The 19,817-nt window shown below is 53.8% G+C and overlaps 1 protein-coding gene across 5 annotated transcripts in view; it reads right to left on the bottom strand.

The window, feature by feature from the left end:
* Window positions 1-19,817, bottom strand: part of APBA1 (amyloid beta precursor protein binding family A member 1) — a 212,973-nt gene that overhangs the window by 49,749 nt on the left and 143,407 nt on the right. For all 5 annotated transcript variants that reach the window (XM_051846441.2, XM_051846428.2, XM_051846433.2 and 2 more), the window contains exon 2: window positions 16,681-17,946. In XM_051846441.2, the coding sequence (XP_051702401.2) occupies window positions 16,681-17,877 (1,197 nt within the window). In that variant the 5' untranslated portion in view covers window positions 17,878-17,946. The remainder of the gene's footprint in view (window positions 1-16,680; window positions 17,947-19,817) is intronic.

Here is a 19,817-nt window from a genome sequence, read left to right as displayed (position 1 = left end):
CTGCAGTGGCTGAAGCTGGGACAGGCCAAAGCCAGGACCTTTGTCTGGGTCTCCCCATGTAGGTGAAGGGGTCCAAGCGCTTCAACCATCTTCTGCTGCTTTCCCAGGCACATTAGCAGGGAGCTGGATGGGAAGTGGAACAGCCGGGACTCGAACCAGCACTGGTATGAGATGCCAGCATTGCAGGCTGCGACTTCATCTGCTGTGCTACCATGCAGAACTCCTCCTCTTGGAGTTTTTGATCATCATCTGTCTTCCCTCTCTAGCAGACATCACTTGCAAATGATGCTTTCCCAAAGGGTGATCACGACAGAGTGGATGCAGTCAGGTGAGCAAGTGTTCTCAAAGGCAGTGTTTCATACACACTCTCAGCACCTGCTCATCCGATGCCTCTGCAGCTGGGACACTCTGGTTTGCACATTCACGTGGGGTTTTGGAACCTATTTGTTACCTGGGGCAGGCCATGGCAGGCGCCCTAGTTCTTTCTGGAACTTCCGCTTTAAGACGTCAGGGTGCTTCTCATGTTTCCGATCCTCAAACAGCTTTTTCATTTATGCTTAGTGGTTTATCCGGCTTCGTCCTTCTTCTCAAACCACTGTACCCTGTCCTCCACTGGTTTCGGTTGTTTTAGATGAACCCCAAGCACATTAGAATGATAAAAAAAAAAAAAAGGCCCCTAAATGTATGACTACTTTCTTCTTACCCTGAGACATGTTTGTGTTTCTGAAAGTCACAGCTGGTTAAGAAATCTGTAATTATTCACTCTTAATTCAGACTCTACTATTATCAATGCACATCTGTATTTCCTTAATGTGGCGAAGTAGGAAAGTTAGCAGAAGCATTGTCAGGGCATAATTATGTCATTAAAATGATAATAGCCTGGGCTTAATGAAGTGTTTTATATACACATTTATAATGGATTCAATTAATGCCAATGGAACATTGGGAGACAACCGTCAGTTAAGCTACTTTACATACTGCTGCTCTCTCTGCCACAGGCGAGGTGTCCTCCTGTTCCCAGCCCCAAGCCAGTGAAGCCCGAGTGAGGGGCGGGGGCCCGGGGGCTCGGCTCCTGCCTCTGAGAGAAGCACAGCAAGTTCTTCACACAACTTCATCATCGGGGCCATGCGCATAGCTCACTGTGCACAAGCGGGGCTCTAAGCTTCCGCAGCCACGTCCTGAGATGCAAAAGCTTGAGCAAGCCAGAGTCCCCAGGGAGCGGGAAACCATCTATTGCCTACTGAAGCTGCCGCACCAGCAGAGGTCCTCTTTCCCACTTTGAGATGTGCTCCAACTTGGAGGAAGGAGCGGGGGTTCTCGTTCATTACCCTCTTGAAGTCCACGGGTTCCTTGATGGGCTCCCACACTTTCACTCCCCAGCCATCGGTCCTGAGCCCAGCAGGAGGAGACACTGAAGTCACTTCCAACTCAGCTGGGAACAGACGCTTCGCCGCCGCAGCAGCAGCAGCTGTCACCTGCTAAGAACAGCCCTGGTCCCTGCGTCCAGAGGGTTTCCCGAGTGCCTGCAGCGGATGAGGGCACGCCGCACCCAGCTCCTCGCCCACTGCCACTCATTTTCACCAGCTTCATGGAAGCCAAAGATGCCACGGAGAGCGTGTAGCTGGAGGCTGCCATGCCCAGAGTCACTACTTGTCAGAACTCAAAGCCAATGGCCAGACAGCAGCCAGCACACGTCCCAAGCTCCCTTTCTAGGGGGCCTGAGGGCCTCTGCTCTCTCCAGGCCAGTACAGGCTTGCAAGCTCCACGCAGAGCCCATTCTGCTTCCCACATCCCTCAGGGTCACCCACTCACAGCCCCCATTCCTCCTCCGCCACTGACTGTTAGCATCTAGGCAAACGCAGAGCCCCACCTGCAGGCCGCCAGGAGCGGAGGAGGGAACCACAAGCCCAGCGGCCTGAGTGTCCACCTACCTCTGCTTCGTGACACTCAAACTGGTACATCCAAAAGTTCTCCATCTCTGCAGCTACAGTGGGGGCAGCCGGGCCAGGGCCAGTGGCTCCACTCTCTGTGCCCTGGGCCCCGGCGTGGACTCTTTCCAGTGGTATCAATAATGCAGGTGGTAACAGGAGACCTGACCACCTCCCAGGGCGTCTGACCCCTCTGCAGTAACCCCTTGGTGGCCGGGAAGGTGCTGGCACCATCAGCTGATGTCTGGGAGAAGGGCTTGCCTTCCCCTCGCTGACAGTGGAGCCGACTATTTCTGGGGAAAATGAACTCGCCTCCGAGGTGCTACCCCGAACTTGCACATGCTCTGAACTCTGCTATGTTTATAGAACCTGTGAAAATGCACCCAGCTCCTGTGGGAGGAAGGGGTGGAGTCAGCAGCCAAGGCTCTCTGGGGACCTGCATCAGCATGCGCCTGGATGTGGGGGGTGGGCCTGGAGGCCCCACTCACCTCCACCCAGTGCCTGTGGCAGCCTTGCCTGGCAGTATGAGTAAGGGGTATATTGCCAGCCAGCTACACACACTCGGACAAGACCTGTCCTTACAGCCAGCGAGATTTGCGCCAAAGCCACAGATACCCCAAATGAGGCTCCAGGGCTGGACTGTATCCACTGGCCAGAGCAGGCCAGGGGACAATCAAGACCAGCTAAGGTAGGGCTGAGCTGGAGGGACAATTCATGGGAATGCGGGCAGCAGGGTGGTCTGAAGGCCCAAGATGAGAGGGGCTAGGGAGCCCAGAGCTGATGGGCCTGTGGTGAACCACAGCCAGGGGGAAGGACCCAGATATGTGACAGGCTCTCCTGCTAAGAGACGGCCTCAGCCTCCTTCCTCTGTGGAGCCCTCATGAGACACACCGACAGGTCTGTCTCCGAGCCCAGCTGTTCAGTTAATGCACTGTGACAGGGACAGAAGGCAGAAAAGAGATGAAAGGGATCTGAATGGGCCACAGATGGAAAACCCACCCTTCCTAGTCACCAGTTCCCCATGCCATCGATGAACCGGGCAGGCCAACGTGGAGACAGGGCCAGAGTGATGATGGCTTGGCCCTCCCTTCTGGCTCCTGGCTCTCATGTTCCTCTCCACTCCTGCTGGAAGTCACGTCCCAGCTCCCGTGACCCAGGTCAGTCTGCAGCCATGGCGGGAGCTGCCAGCTGCCACTGGACAAAGCCCTTTGCCAAATGCTGCACAATGCGGGTGGCCTCTCTTCCCTGCTCATGATCCGGGGTGGTTCTCCAAACACTTGCTTCTCTCCAGCCCTTGTTTTGGGGCAAAGATCTCTGGGTGTTGGTTCTCACGTGTCCGGGAGGAACCCTCCTGCCACTTAGCTGAACCTGCCTAGCTCAGGATGAGGCCACCTAGCCCATTGTCACTCCTGACAGCCACTCTGCTTTGCATCCCCGAGGCTCCCGGGACAGGCTGGCCGAAGCCGAGTCCTCACTGGGGCTCTGGGAGCCTTTTCAGTTCTTGGCCAGAGAACCACCACACACACACCACTGAAAACCCCGGGCAGGCCATCCTGAAAGCTCCAGAGAGGATCGATACACAGCGTCCTGTTGGCGCAGAGCAAGTCCCAATTCCCTCCCCGGCTCTCTTGTTTCCCCTCTTTCTTCCCTGTAATGTTCTTTCTGCACCTGAAACCTGCTGAATTATTCACCACCACCTTCCCCAGGCCCCATCAATAATGGATCCCATCTGTGAAGGGAAACTTCCCCAGTGGCCAGGCGGCCGAGATGGGGTCACAGGGAACAGACCCATGCGGCACCCCCCAGGGAGAAAGCAAAGCGCCAGAAGCCAGCCAGCCCCGAGGCCTGTCCCCTCCCAGACAGCTGCCTCCAGCGCAGGTCACTCCCACCGCGAGGTCCAGTGGTGTGGGTGGGGTGTCCTCAGCACAGTGGTTGGAAAGCCCTGCCTTGAGAATCTTTAGAGACAATTCCTTGGATGTTGGCAGTCCCTTGAGAACAAAGTCAAGATCCTCCTCCTTGAAGGACAACACCCAATTCCCAACTCCCAGGGACCTGGTGGCCTGTCCCCCCGCCCCATGCTGGTTCACACACACACTCCCCTTTGCGCCACTCGACTTCACTCTCTGTGGGTCACCGAGGGACCTGCTGAGCTGCCCGCCCTCAGCCAAACAGAACCAGGACGGCTTGGGTGCTGGAAATGCTGACACGGTCAGCGGCAGAGAACAAGACCGGCAACTGTGGTGCTCTTTGGTTTTAGGCTGGGCATAAGATCATGACACCAAATGTGGTCAGCAGACCTCCGGGTCCCCATCTCCTGGAGATCTGGCATTCTCCTCTCCCTGGTGAGGGGGCACCAGCCACAGAATCCTAAGAGATGGGCTGTCACTCTGGGAGACTGGCTTACATAAGACCAGGATGTCTGCTGTCCCACTGGGCCTTCTCCTCTTGCCTCCTTTATTATGCAAACTGCTGGGCGGGAGAGGGCCTGCCAGGACTAGAACTGAAGCCGCCGCTGGCAAACAGTCCCTGGGGAACCCAGGCAGCTTAGAAGCCTGGAAGCAGATCTTCCTGCAGTGTGGCCCCAAGATGACTACAGGCCACTGGGCACCTCGCTCAGAGTCTCCAAGGGAGCCAGAGGTAGAGAGGCTGTGAGACAAGCAACACGGGGGTAGTTTTATGGCACTAAGTTTTGGTGCAGTTATGCAGGACTACATAACTGAGACAATAAATAGATTCAGCTGTGAGCCTCCGGGGGAGGGGGGAGGGGAGACTCACCAGGACTAGCCCTGGGTACAAGATACACCCTGCATGGGCAGAGCCTGCATCTGCTCTGCCCATCGCTGCTGGATCCCCCGGGTTTTGCACACTGCCTGATCCATAGAACTAAATGAAATTTGCTGGATGAGTGGCTGATCAATTTTAAGATGGATTTTCAATATGTGTCTAAGGGACACGGGTCACAACTCTCTCGAGTTCATTGGCAAGATGAGGAACAGGGCAGCTCTGTGGCCAGGCCCCAGTTCTGATGCACCTGGGGCTCAGTTACACCCAGAGGGAACTATGAACAGGTCAGCTGATGGCCCTTTGTACTGCAGAGGAGAAGAAATGCAGTCCTCAGACACCAGCCACTCATCCGCAGAGAGGCTTCCCAGACCTTTCTGAGGTCTGCCTGGCCAGGGCACACGGGCGCCCATTGGTGCTCTCCTGGCAGGAGCTCCGTTGGTTCTAAAGTTATGCTTCTGGGATGCTGATGTGGCGGGCCCAACAGTGCCCTTTATCCTAAACCGTCCTCAGCATACAGTGAAAGCCGCTGGTTCCCGAGCCCACGCCGGGATGTGTATGCTTTCTCAGAGGCTCAGGAGAGCTGGGATGAGGACACTTCAGGCCACTGGACAGAGAACGGCGCTAACTGTCCTGGGATGCCCCCTCCCCCTCAACATACCACACCTGGGGATGTCCTACATTCTGTTGACTTCAGATCCCATTTCAATGCCACACGGCTGCTCAACCCTGGGAAAGCCAGGGCTGGCCCGAACTCTGGGGCAGAGTGGACCAGCAGGAGGAAGCCTCCCTGCTCAGAACAGCTGAACAGGTGTCCTCCTCCCTCCTTCCCTCTCACTCCCACACCACACACACACATACAACGCACACACACACAGCCCCCTACCACACATACACACTCGCTCTCTCACATGGCAGCAAAACTGCTTTCACTTCCCTTGAGAGCGAGCTTGGCAACAGAACTGCAAGGTCAACTGGACAGGACGTCGCTAACGAGTCTTAATCAATTAGCCTGTGCACTTGACCCTGGTCAGCAGTCTCCTAGCAACAGTTAAAAAAATACATTTCAGCAGCCCACTGGTTTCAGGGCACAGAGAAAATCGAGGCCCCAGTTGCAGCCAGGGTGCGCCTCCACCCTCCTTACAACAACTTTCTCAAGACTGACAGCAACAACAAGAAAATCCAAAGGTGGGCACAAAATGCACGCGATCAGGGCAGGTGTGTGCGCCAAGCCCTTCTTCCTGGGATTCTGGGGACACCTCTGTCTCCAGCAAGAGAGGGACTGGCTTTGAAGAGGTGTCAGTGTGGAAATGGGTTTGACTCCGGATGCTTTCTCCATTGCTCCCTGGAAAGGAGAAGGGGATGCCCATGGTGGCTATGTGTCATCTGAAGGGAAAGGTGCATGTTGCCCGTCTCCATTCTCATGAGTCAGTGGTTTGGCTTGGCTTTGGGGACAAGGGCTGATGGTACAGTGCTGCTTAGGGAGAGCTGGGAACAAGGGTCCCTAGGAGGGCCTGTCCAGATGGGCTGCCCACAAGGGACTGCAGTGCTGGGGGCAGCAGAGGGAAACTCCAGCCCAGAGAAGGTGGGGAAGAGGTGCTAAAGGCCAACTGCCCCTAATCCAGGTTGCTCATGACCCGCCCTCAATGCTAAGTAAGCCTGACTTCCTTGGGCAACTAACACAGCAACCTTGTGTTCCCTCTGTCACATGCGTTTCCACAGAAGACTCAATACTTGCAAGGCCATCTTCTCTCACAGTCCCAGACTGAAGGCAGTCTGGTAACTCACCCTACAGACGAGGTAACTGAGGCCCAGGAGAAAAGCAGGTGTCCAACCCAAGACAGTGACAGCGTGTGGACGCTAAGGCAGATTTGCCTATAACAGAAACCTACTGAGCTTCTCTCCGACTTGCTCTGAGAGATAGAGGGGTGGCACAAGACAGTGACTTTGCCCTCAGTAGACTGACGGTGAGTAAGAGGCTAACACACGTATGACAAGTAGAAAACAGGATACGAAGGAAGTGTGAAGTGACAGTCTGCAGTGTAAGTCGGTGGTTACCAATGTGGGGTCTCAGAAATACCTGTGCTGACACTCTGCCTGCAGAGACTCCCATAGGCGTGTCTGGGAATCCTGAGATTTTCCTGTTTAAAGAGGGAGGCCCTAGGGGCTGGTGCTGTGGTGCAGTGGGTTAAGCTGCCACCTGAGATGCCAGCATCCCATATCCAAGCTCCACCTGAGCCTTGGCTGCTCAGCTTCCGATCCAGCTCTCTGCTAATGCACCTGGGAAAGCAAGAGAAGACGGCCCAAGTGCTTGGGTCCCTGCCACCCATGTGAGAGACCTGAATGGAGTTTCAGTCTCCTGGCTTTGGCCTGGCCCAGCCCTGGCTGCTGCAGGCATTTCAGAGTGAACCAGCAGGTAGAAAATCTCTGTGTCTCTGGCTCTGGCTCTGCCTTTCAAATACGTTAAATAAATCTTTAAAAAAAATAGAGGGAGGCCCTGCTTTTATGAATGTGAATGAGATCCGGACTGAGATGGGAGCCAGGGATGGATGGAGGCCAGGCTGGATAAGCAGAAAGTGGCATTTGTCATCTTACAGGGGATGGTACATAAAGACAAATCACTTTTCACAGCTCCTCTGCATCACAGGAGCTCGATTTTTAGCTGTCCTGTGTGGGAAAACAGAGGCCAAAGTGCCTGGTGTGGTTCCTCATCTCTCCAATCCCTTCTCAGCCTCATTTATTCACATTTTAGAACCCACTGGCAGGGTCTGCCCACGAGGTCAACCAGCTCAGCAGCCAGGGGCTGTCGCCACACAGGGGCAACAGGAGAACACCTGCTGAGGGAGGGGCTCTCCAGAGGGTGGAGAGGGAAGTGGCCTGCATCTAAACCGAACTGCAGCCCCTCCCATGGCTGCTCCCAAGACAGGCTTCACAAAACGTGGATTGGGGAACTGCATTTCTGCACCAGAGACATGGGGCCAGCTGTCATGCAATTGTTTTTCACTTAAAAAATGATCCTGTTTAGAGACAAATCTCATTTCTGGGTCCTCTGTATCAACATGGGCCTCTGGATTTTAACTGGGTTCCACCTGGAATTCAAGTATATAGGGCACTCCTGTTCTTCTCCTGTACCTTTCACCCTCCCGGGTATACACTCAGTCCACACAGAGAAAGTATCAGAAGTGCACAGCTTGGGGGGAGGGGGGGCACAGTTTTCCTGCACACCAGGGTGATGTCCTGAGTATCAGCAGGGGAGCATGTCAGACGCCCAAGCTGTGCTGCAGGTGTAACCGGGAAGTGATGGACATTTCCCCGGCTTCACTGTCTACTTTCTTCCCAGTTGCTGCATGCAGCTTCATGTCCAAGCTGGGTGGTGAGAGAAGTCATTAAAAAGGAGAGAGTCCTCTCGGGCATGGGGTCAGGCAAGGAGAAAACACTGGATTCTGGTTTTTTTTTTTTTTTTTAAATCAATCTTCCCCATCACCTTCTTTCTTTCCATGGAGCACAAAGTAACTGCAGAGCTTGCCTTCTCTGCTTGCATGAGTCTGACACGGTGATGGTCTGATGTTAGTGGGGGAGGCACCTGCCAGGTTCCAGGGCTTACCTGGACGCTCGAAAGGCGAGCTCAGATAATTGGAGACAAGACTGCAAATCCAGGAGAGAGCCCCAGCAAACGTTCTCCTAGCGCTCCCTTTGCTCTTTTCATGATTGAAATGAATCGTGTGCTCTTTGCCTGGGACTGCAAGGTCACATTTTTTCATTTTGAAGATGCAACAGTCAGATTATTACAGCTTAAAAAAAAAAAAGTACTCTAGTCATAGCAGGTCATCACATTTCGTGGAAAAATAGCTTGCTTCTGTTGCTGCTACCCACAGCGACGTTCTGCCATTTAGAGCGTGACTCCCCACCGGCAGGGATGCGACTTGTGATGGCCTTGACTAAGTCGCAGAACGGGCCATTAAAGACACCCTGGTAAAAGACGGCATCTCGACAACATCAGGGAACACCACTAACACACACGATGATGCAGAGCTGAGCAGAAATCAGAGTCCCCACACCTGACCTCAGCAGGCCCCACTCCCACAGCAGCTACCATTCCTGCTGCCCCACCCCCTTCCACAGATGCTTCGTGGTCCCCACTCTAAGCCTCTGTCCAGCCCAAGCTCCCAATGCTTCATGGGTTTCACCCTCAAGGGGCAACTCCTCTCTCCCAATTAGTGTTCTTCATCTTAGGTGGCGCAGCCCCCGCCCTGAACTGCTGCCTAAAGTGGAATGGAAACTTGCAGGCTTAATAGAAACACAGCCTGAAATTCACAGGGAACACTTAGCACACAACACTGCCCATCAGGAGGCCTTTTACTCAAAAACGTGCACACACCGTGGATAACAGAGAAGCGTCTGCCTGTCTCGATTTTCTTCCAAGAAAACAGTTAACAAGGATATGATGCCTTTCTATAGTGGAGGACCTCTGAATAATTGTCCCAACTCCTTTATGCTTTTAATTTAAGCCAAAGAAATACATGAACATACAAGGGGACGGCCAAAGGTTTTTGGAAAATGAAATGAGAAGCCAATTATTTTGGTGCAAAAACAATGTTGAAGGCCATGCAGTTTTTCATAATACACATTTTCCATGCACTGTTGGGAGGCCCAGCTGGATCTGAAAAGTGAGGCCACACTGCACACATCACAGCAAACACTGCCAACACGGAGGTCTTTCCCTTCCCTACTTTCCATGATCCCCCTTCTGGCCCTTCCAGCACTTTCTATGGGTATTGACTCCCATATCCCGAAATACCATGTTTATACTCTTGTCACTCCAGTTTTTGACAATATTTCTTCTACCTCCGTGTTGAAGATGGACCTCTTTCCCACGGCATGTCGCTGCATCCTCTCAAAGTCACACGTTTTGGGTTAGCAGGTGAGTGCTTTCGCCCTGGAGACTGCACACGCGCCCTTCCCACCAGGCCCCTGCACATCGCTGCTGCCTTCCTTCCCCGTGTGACTACTGCTTTTGCTAAGGGCCATGACTGAGCGGATTTTCGTTTGCTTAGTCTTTTCTATGTGCTCATCAAGAGTTCATGCCAAACTCTGCTAAACCCCTCTACAACTGCCACTGGTAGAGGGCAGTCCAAACACGTCAGATCTCAGTTCTCTTTCTGGAGCCCTCCTGCCTGCAGTCTTGTCCTCTCGAGTCCACGCTGGACCCGCTGTGACCTCAGCCTTCTGCACGATGGCCTCCTGGGGTCTCCCTTCCCCTCACCTGCACAGTCCCTCTGCTGCCTTCCCCTGTCAGAGTCCCTGTGCCCAGATCTCATGCATGTTTTCTTGGTTGATTCTCCCATCTGGGCGGGGCAATTCTCTCGCGGCTTCCTGAGCAAGGCTGCTGGGAAGGCAAACTGCCTGGGACCCTGCAACCCTCACTCTTCCTTTGCACTGGATAGGAAATCAGACTGGGTGCAGACCCCCACCTCGGCGACTCCTGGTCGTCTGCCGCCTGTTTGGGACTCTCCAAAGGCCAAGAGGGGCTTCTGTTTCTCCCATCTCTCCTGAAACTTCTGTGGGTCTCTTTAATGTCATTGCTCTCCACAGCTACCCAGTGCAACCTTTTGATCTGGAAACTGGCATACCATTGACTCTAGCAATTACTTATTCATGGTTACTCCATTTTACTTATGTTCCTACTAATTTCCATCATTGTGCATTGTTTACTGCTTCGATGTTTTCCTCCGTACTGCCTTCCAACCCAATTTCTTTAATTTTAATTTTCTGCCATTTCTTTTTTAGTTTAAAAGAAAATGTTCTTTTAGAAAAATGACATCCTATTCTAATTTAATGGCTCTCTTACCTTCTGCTAACTTTCTGGAGATGAGGATTCCTAGTGTTTATGGTCTTTCCCTGTTATGTTTCTCCGAGAGTCTTTTTCCATTTGCTTCTTTCATGTCTTTGTCCTTTGTGTGAGAGAGATTCTTTGAGGGGGCTGACGCCTGCGGTGCCAGCATCCTATAATGGGCGCCAGTTCTAGTCCTGGCTGCTCCTCTTCTGATCCAGCTCCCTGTTAATGGCCTGGGAAAGCAGTGGAAGATGGCCCAAGTCCTTGGGCCCCTGCACCCACGTGGGAGACCCAGAAGAAGCTCCTGTCTCCTGGCTTCAGATCAGCCCAGCTCTGGCTGTTGTGGCCATTTGGGGAGTGAACCAGCAGATGGAAGATCTGTTTCTCTCTCCCTCTCTCTGTAATCCTGCCTTTCAAATAAAATAAATCTTTTTTAAAAAGGAGATATTCTTCAAGCATCTGGTGAGTTTTTTTTTTTTTTTTTTTTTTGGACAGTGAGAGAGAGAGACAGAGAGTAAGGTCTTCCTTTTGCGTTGGTTCACCCCCTAAATGGCCACTATGGCCGGTGCGCTGCGCCCATCCGAAGCCAGAAGCCAGGTGCTTCCTCCTGGTCTCCCATGTGGGTGCAGGGCCCAAGCACTTGGGCCATCCTCCACTGCCACAGCAGAGAGCTGGACTGGAAGAGGAGCAACCGGGACAGAATCTGGCACCCCAACCAGGACTAGAACCTGAGGTGCCAGTGCCGCAGGCAGAGGATTAGCCTAGAGAGCTGCGGCGCCAGCCGAGCCTGTCTTAGTATTTAGGAGGGGGTACACCAAAAGCTTATTGGAGGTTCCCTGAGGGGCAGTGACCTCCACTACAAGGTGTTCATACAGGGCCCACCCGTCGTGCTGGAAACCCCCAAACATCAGTCTCTGAGTTCTTTGGCCTGCTTCCCAGGGAGGAATGCTAAAACTTGCTACTGAGAACTCAGAATTCTAAGGCCCTCTCGGGGGTCTCACTGCTTAGCGGGCTCCGTGTTCCCCAACACACCTGGCTCCATTTTCAGCGGTGGCTATGCCCCCCAGCTCCTCAGGCCCACCTCTGTTCACAGGCACCTCTCCAGCTGCATGAGTTGGAGCAGGCAGGGGGAACCCTCACGTTGCCCCTGACAACTTTTCACACAATTCTCTGATTTTTTTTTCAGCCATATGCCCACACTCCTTCCTACCAAGGGGTCTAGTGGCTCAAATCCCTGAGCCTTTCCGGGGAGACCTATGACACCGACCCTTAGCAGAACACAGAAAACAGAAAGCTGTGTTAGCATTGCCCAGGCTTTGCTGTAACAAACCAACCCCAAATCCCTGTGGCTTAAAACAACAAAGGCTGACTCATCTCTCACAGTTCACATCCCACACAGGTCAGCCAGGAGCCCCGGGCATGCTGGCCCTCGGGACTCAATCTGATAGAGGCGCAGTCACCTTGTAACCCTGCCGCCTTCATAGGAGGCTGCAGGGTTTATAACAGCGGGGCCTTGGGGAGTTCCTGCCCAGAGCCTACACATGCCAGCGCTCACACACGTTCCTGTGGCTGGAGCCAGAGCTGTCCACTGTGTTGGAAAGGAGAACTGGAAATACCGGGGCATGGGAGTACCTCTGCCACCCCGGTCACTGCTGCTCACTGCTCTCAGTCTTGGCGCTGTGGACTGTTTCCCTGGCATTTTAGGAGGCAGCTGAGATGAGCACCCTTTCTAGCTGTACAACACACCACTCCAAGAAGCCCAAACCCTGTGATTCACAACGTGCTTGCTAACATCAACCTCTGATTCTGCTCTGTACTCAAAATGATTCTGTTGCCTAAAGAGAGCTCATTAGGAACGGGCATTTGGCCTCACAGTCAAGAGCCATGGGGCAATGCCAGCATCCCATAGGGGAGCACCTAGGTTTGAAGCCTGCCTTCAGCTCCGGCCTCCAGCTTCCTTCTATTACAGACCATAGCAGGCACCAGTGATGGCTCAAATAACTGGGTTCCTGGCCGGCGCAGCGGCTCAATAGGCTAATCCTCCACCTAGCAGCGCCAGCACACCGGGTTCTAGTCCCGGTTGGGGCACCGGATTCTGTCCCGGTTGCCCCTCTTCCAGGACAGCTCTCTGCTGTGGCCAGGGAGTGCAGTGGAGGATGGCCCAAGTCCTTGGGCCCTGCACCCCATGGGAGACCAGGAGAAGTACCTGGCTCCTGCCATTGGATCAGCGCAGTGCACTGGCTGCAGTGAGCCGGCCGCGGTGGCCATTGGAGGGTGAACCAACAGCAAAGGAAGACCTTTCTCTCTGTCTCTCTCTCTCACTGTCCACTCTGCCTGCCAAAATAAATAACTGGGTTCCTGACACGCATGTGGGAGACCTGGAAGGAGTTCCTGGCTCCAACCTCAGTCCAGCTCCAGCTGCTCAAGGCATTTGGTGAATGAATGAGCGGATGGGGCATCCCTCTCCCTCCTTCCATTCTCTCTCTTACCCTCTCCCTCCTTATTAAGTAAACAAAAATTTTAAAAAGTTAAAAATATTTACAAAAGAGACCTCCTTAGGCTGTGGAATTTTCCAGAGTGGTCACTCTGTATGAGCATTTTTCAAGCAGGAGGTTTGGAGGCACTCTCCGATACCTAGGAGAGAGACTGCTTACCACAAGTAAACCATATGCAAGTATGTTTTCACAGTGTCAGGAAAAAGGTATTTTTCACTGAGGGCTGAGCACCTAGTAAGTCAGTTTTTTAATTTTTTTTTTTTTTTTGACAGGCAGAGTGGACAGTGAGAGAGAGAGAGACAGAGAGAAAGGTCTTCCTTTACCGTTGGTTCACCTTCCAATGGCCGCTGCGGCTGGCGCACCGCACTGATCCTAAGGCAGGAGCCAGGTGCTTCTCCTGGTCTCCCATGCAGGTGCAGGGCCCAAGCACTTGGGCCATCCTCCACTGCACTCCCTGGCCACAGCAGAGAGCTGGCCTGGAAGAGGGGCAACCGGGACAGAACCCGGTGTGCCGGCGCCGCTAGGTGGAGGATTAGCTTATTGAGTCCCCATCTGCACAAGTCACCAGCAAACAAATGCCAGTTTGCTGCACATGGATAGTGCAGCAGTCAGGAGGGAGTGACCAGCAGGGTTACAGCGACTTAGCTGGGAGCGATTCTATCGAGTGGTGAGTGGTAGTGCAGATGCTTTATGCCCTTGCCTGCTTCCCTGGAGTTCCTGACCCTGCTGTTCGGAGGCTACACTGCTGCTCTCACAGTAAGAATATCAGGGGTCTGCGCCACGGCTCATTAGGCTAATCCTCTGCCTGTGGCACCAGCACCCCGGGTTCTAGTCCTGGTTGGGGCACCGGATTCTGTCCCGGTTGCTCTTCTTCCAGGCCAGCTCTCTGCTGTGGCCCGGGAGTGCAGTGGAGGATGGCCCAGGTCCTTTCCCTGCACCCGCATGGGAGACCAGGAGGAAGAACCTGGCTCCTGGCTTCAGATGGGCGCAGTGCGCTGGCCGTAGTGGTCATTTGGGGGGGGGGGGTGAGCCAATGGAAGGAAGACCTTTCTCTCTGTCAAAAAAAAAAAAAAAAAAAAAAAAGAATGCCAGGGTGCCTTCCCTTGGCCAGCTGACCGTGATCACAGCCGGATAGCCCCTTTTATTCAAACTGCACGTGTGTTAGCAAAGGATTTGGTCAAGTGTCAAATCCACAGCCCTTCCGTGGGAAGCCTGCCCAGATAATACCTTTTCCCCCCTTTTAAGTCTGTGATTCTCAACCTTTCACATTTGAGATTCCAAGAGAGAACTAAAGCAACCCAAAGCACATCACAGGCCCCATCTCAGGTGTGGTGGCTGGGAGAGGAAGGTCGGTCTCTTGCATTTTTAAGAAGCACCTCCCAGGCACAGCTCAGAGCACACTGCTTTGAACGGCTCTCATCCATTTTCCCCAACAGCACACATGGCAGAAATGCTCACTACATATTTTCTGGTGCTGAGGTGGTAGCAAATGATGGCGTCCCCATAAATACAGCACTGCAGAACGCAATAGATCCTACACACTCCAACGGCTTGCAAATGGATGGGAGGATTCTTACAGCATAGGTTTTTGGATTTGCTTTGAATTAACTATTCATGGCCCTTAAGTTCTGCTCACTAACTGTCTTGCATCAAGCTGAATCTGACTTTAAACGCATGACTGCAACTTCTGTAATCATTCCACCTTTTGAATGAAACATCATGGCACAGGGTTACCTTGTTCTGATCCAAATACATACGCACAGGGCCCCTACCGCTGGCTGTGCTGTGAGCTCCTCGGGAAGCTGCAGGTCTGAAATTTCACGGAGCCGGAGCGGCTAAGAAAGCTGGAGGAAGAGGCTGATGCGTCCCTGGACCAACAGCTCCTGCAGCTTTTTCTCTGATGGCTTTCCAAGGTTCTAAAAAGATGTGCGGCTGGTCTCACGGCAGCTCCCTTTCCACTTACGCTTGCTTGCTGTAACCCTCCTCCCACCCCCATCACTACCCCCAAACAGGGAGGAACCTGGAGACAGCTGGAGGTCAAAGAGAAGTCCACCTGTGAGTGCACCTGTTTTGAACTGACTCAGAAGCTCTGAAAACAGAGATACAAGGCCCATCTGAATTAACTGACCTGATGCCACCCCTGGCTGGGAAGGAGGCAATTCCTTCCCATCCTGTTTCCAATCTTCTGAAAGTGCTAGCAATTGAACAGGCTACCAGCAAACACGGGTGGTTAATAAAACAAGAGATGCACGCCACCGCTCTGACCCGCACAGCCCTTTGCACGTAATCAAATCAACGAAGAGCTTAGCGTAGTGGTACACTGGAAAAAGAGCCCGGTGCAATCATAAAATGCAAAATTCAAAGACACAGACTTTAACCTCTGGACTCTTCTCTTAACCCAAGCTCCGTATTTAAATGCAAGTGCTTAAAAAGTACTCAAGAGAATCGGAATGGGGAGAAAGTCTTTATGGCTAGGAAGTAGGGGCCAAGGTTAGCCTTCTTGATTTACTGGGAATAGGCTGGGACACCCAAGCTTGCCATGTTACCTAATGTCTTAGGTATTTCAATAATGGAACAAAATGCCAACGGATAAAGCCACAGCTCAGGGTAGCTCCTCAGTTTACAACTGAAAACATATGTATTTTTTTTCTGAAGAGGGAAGGTTGTGCTAGTACTCCCTGAAGGAAAAATTCCGAAGCCCACCGGATGTACGAATAAAACTGCAGGAACCCTTCTGGGAGATGGTTCCAGAGGCCATGCCACCCACCCCCATCTCTAAGGGACTGCGTTAGAGCAGCGAGTTGCCAGCAGCTCCCCTGGGAATGTGTAGCCACAGCAGTCAGCTCCCCCAGCCCTGCCATCCTGGAAAACAGCAAAGACTGAGACACCGCCCAGCCTTGGGCACAGGATTTAGAAAAGGCTCCTCCCAGTCGGCCCGCTTCACCTGGCTCTGGGGCAGACACGGAGCCTCCGACCCATTCTCTGCATCCCACCTGATCAGCGGCGCTGCTGATTAATCACAACAGGCTTGTTAGCCCCAGTGTGGTTCAGCTTCCCTCTTTGGCCCAGGTGCGGAAACTGCAGCCAGCACACAGCCCCGCCGGAGACCGGCTGTCTCAGCTTCAAATCCTCTGCGGTACTACGAGGTACAACGAGTTGGAGCCACCTTTTCCCATCTTTCCAGCCCTGCTTACTGTCTGTAAGAGAGAAACCCCTTCCTGCCTAACCCTAAAGACCCTGGCAGATCTGAAAGCCAGAGCTCTCCTATTGCAAGCTCTCCTTCGTGGATCAATACTTTCTCCGCTTTGCAAAAACCCTTTCCAATAGAATCTCCTTACTTAGTATGGACTGACTGTCTTTTTTTCAAGTTGGCATCAGAAAGGCAAATTCTGGGTCGCTGGGGATACAGCACCCAGTAATCTCTCAACAAACCTGCAGGACCCATGGGGGACACTGGATTACAGCGCTCCACTATGGGTGCACGCTGCTTGAGGCTTACGGACGCCGAAAATTCTTCACGCCCCTCCAGACCATGTATCCCACAAAGTCACCTCCCAGTGACACACAAGGCTGCAGAGCAGCCGTCTCGCCCCCTCCCCGCCGCAGTGGAGCCGAGCCAGCCAGCGCGCCCGCCCAGACTTACGTCTCCGTCCACGGGCCTCTGGTCGTCACAGTCCCTGGTGGGGCTAATGTCCTGGCGCATGACCCAGATGGGCTCTTTGGGCTCGTCGGGGGTGTAAGGCGAACGGATGGTCCTGGTTTTCACCTCCTCGATGGCCTCCTTGATATCCTTGATGGCCAGCGAGATGGCGTCCCTCTTCTCCTTGCTGTACCGCTGCCCGGCCTCGCCGCCCGTCGGCCCCGCCGCCCGCTGCTGCCCTGCCGGCGTCTGCAGCCCGGGGCTGTCGGGGCGGCCCCCGCCCGGGGTGGGGGCGCGCTCCAGGTCCTGCTCGGCCTCGGGCATGTCCTCGGCAGCCTTGTCGAGGCTCTGCGAGCTCATGCTCTGCTTGACCTCGGCCACGATCTGGTCGATGTCCTCCTCCTGCTCGTAGCTGTCCATGCGCGGGTAGGGCGCGAACTCGGCCTCCTTCTCGGGGCTGTCGGACTCGCCATCGGAGCGCTCGTCGTAGTGGTGCAGCCGCGCGCCCAGGGCCTCCTGACGGTAGGCGGCCGCCTCGTCGCGCTCCTGCTCGTAGAGCCGCAGCCCGTCGCGCGCGTCCAGCTCGGGCGCGTCCCCGATCTCCTCGTACACGTGCTCCTGGAGGCCGCCATAGTCGGCGTAGGGCTCAGCGTAGGGCTCGTCCTCGCCGCGGTGGAAGAGCCGGTGCGTGTAGACGTAGCCCGAGTAGGCGGCGTTCATGGCCTCCTCGTGCTCCAGCGAGTGGAAGTGCAGGTGGTTGGGCAGCGCCCGGCGGTGCGTGGCCTCGGCGTGCTCGGCCTCGGCCTGCTCCGTGTACTCCTCGGCCTCTGGCCGGTACTGCACGGCGTAGGCGCTCTCGTCCTCGGCGTCGTAGCCGTCGCGGGCCGCGGCGATCACGTCGCCCTCGGCCGTGTCCGTGTGGTTGTGGAAGCCACTCTCGGTGCTGGCGGAGCGCGCCAGGCAGTCCCCGCGCTCCTCCTCCTCCTGCTGCTGCTGCCCGAGCTGGGCGCGGGGGTCCTGGACGATGGCACGCCCGCGCGGGTGGCGGCCCGCATAGTGTGGCTGCGGCTGCTGCAGCGCCTGCTGCTGCTCCTCCTCCACCTCGGGGCGCTCCAGGTCGGCCTCCACCGACTCGTTCACCTCCCCGCCTGCCGCCTCGTCGGTCACCTCCACCTCCGTGGAGCCCTCCAAGTGGTTCATGGTGGGCGTCGGGGACGGCTGGGAGAGAGGCTGGGCCGGCTCACTGCGTTCTCATTTTGCTCCGCTGGGCTGGGAAAACAAGATGAGGAGAAGCTGTGTTACGTGGCTCAGACGCTAGTGCTGAGCTGAATACCAAGATAACCATAAAAACAGCTGCTACAGATCCTTTCTGCATCTGGGTCAATTAAAAAATGATTGCAAATTTAAGCTCAATCCGACCATTCGTAGCTCATTCTCTTTGTAGCGTGTGTCATAATTTGTAATTACATATCAACTTGTTTAATTGCTTATTGGCTTTCTGCCTCCCCCTGTCCCCGCCCCCCCGACGGAGAGCCTCTTGAGAATTTCTTTCTGCATTAGGCACACTACTCGGGGTCCCTGGCTGATGCATATGAATACGAATACGGAGTACTACTAAACCGAGCGGGCCGATTCACTCTTGTTCTGGCTGCGGAGGGGTAATTTACTCTAAGTTGACCTGGGATCCTAGGAGCATTCTAGAAAGAATTCTTTAAATAAATTTCAGAGAAACAAAAATGTTCTTGAAAGCTTTTGCAAGCCCCTGCTGTCCGCACCAGTACCCCCTGGAGGCGGCGCTGGGTCCCCAGTGGGCTCCCAGGACGGCTTTGTCGTTGCTGGCTCTGCCGCCTCGGGCGCGTGGCTTCATTTTTCTCGGCCTCCTTGATGAGACTGAGACTGAACCTGTTTCCTGCGTGCATGTTACAGCTCTGACACAGGGAACAAAGGACCCCACATAGTCAAGAAAGGTTGGCAAATGCCGGGCCACAGGTGACTTTTCATGTTGAATATTCAAAGGATGGGGAATGTAGGAAGCAGGGTTTCTTAAACATTTTGACCAGGGCATGGTTTCCCAGTCATCAGTGTTGTGGAAAATACTCTTAAAGAAACAGTGCCCTGCTGGCTGCTAAGACTCACTTCCCCATAGACTCTGGATTTAAAAATCTGTGAGTTGCTATTATAGTTGAAACTGGAAAATATGGCTATTAAAAAATTGCTTTACTTATTTCCAGAGAAATGTGTAGAGAGATTTGGTTTCCTGTCTTATCACTAATTCGTCTTCTGGCCTCATCTGTGTATCATGAACAGACAGCAAGGATGTAAAGAATCAGAACAGGCAGGAGCCCTGTGATTTAGAGACATCTGCAGTGCATGCTACAATGTGTGTCTGCCGTTTTCACTTTGGGAGAGCCCCTGTTACACCTAGATGGGTGGATGGGAAGTAAACTCTTGAAAGCAGCTGCAGACAAGTGTGGAAGGGCCAGGGGCCTCTGGCTGACTCTCTGCCATTGGGGTGAACCAGAGTCCACTCAAGTGCCCACCACAACCTCAGCGAGCTCTGCTAGTGCTTAGGCCATCCCAGTCATAAAGGATGCTGCCACTTTGGAGTGACAAGCGCCACCTGCAGGAGAAGGACCATGTCTCCCCCATCCCCTGATGGACCCTAATTAGAAGATAAGCATGGTTTACTAGACAAACATTCCTACTGCTTCCCTAGAGATGAGAGTCTGGCTTTGTCTGGCTTCATACAAATCAGACCCAGGTTCTTTCCAAACATTGTGGTTTCCTCCCGTCAACCCCTGAGAACAGTGCTTCTGCTGTCTGTGTAAGGGAGGTTTCCTAAAGCAAGGACCTTTGAGACCTTGAACAGAAAAGGTACGTGGTGCAGCTGAGGGCCCTCTGGTTAAGTCACTTCCAGTGGATTATGCAAAACACAAATATCGTGGGCAATTCTACCCAAATTTCCTTTAGAAGAACTTTCTAGAAACAACAGATAAGCGCCTCATTTAAGGTACATGGCTCCTTAATGTGCCCATCTAAGTCTGGAGGGCACATAGCACAAGGTTTCACAGAGACAGATTCAATCCCACCCTGCACTTGTCTGGCACTGCAACCCTGAGGTGTCTTCGCTGTGTGAGCTC

Source organism: Oryctolagus cuniculus, chromosome 1 (assembly GCF_964237555.1).
Source record: "Oryctolagus cuniculus chromosome 1, mOryCun1.1, whole genome shotgun sequence".
In the NCBI taxonomy this organism is placed as follows: Eukaryota; Metazoa; Chordata; class Mammalia; order Lagomorpha; family Leporidae; genus Oryctolagus; species Oryctolagus cuniculus.
Note: the sequence above shows the minus strand (reverse complement) of the source record. Positions and strands in the feature narration are given on the sequence as shown.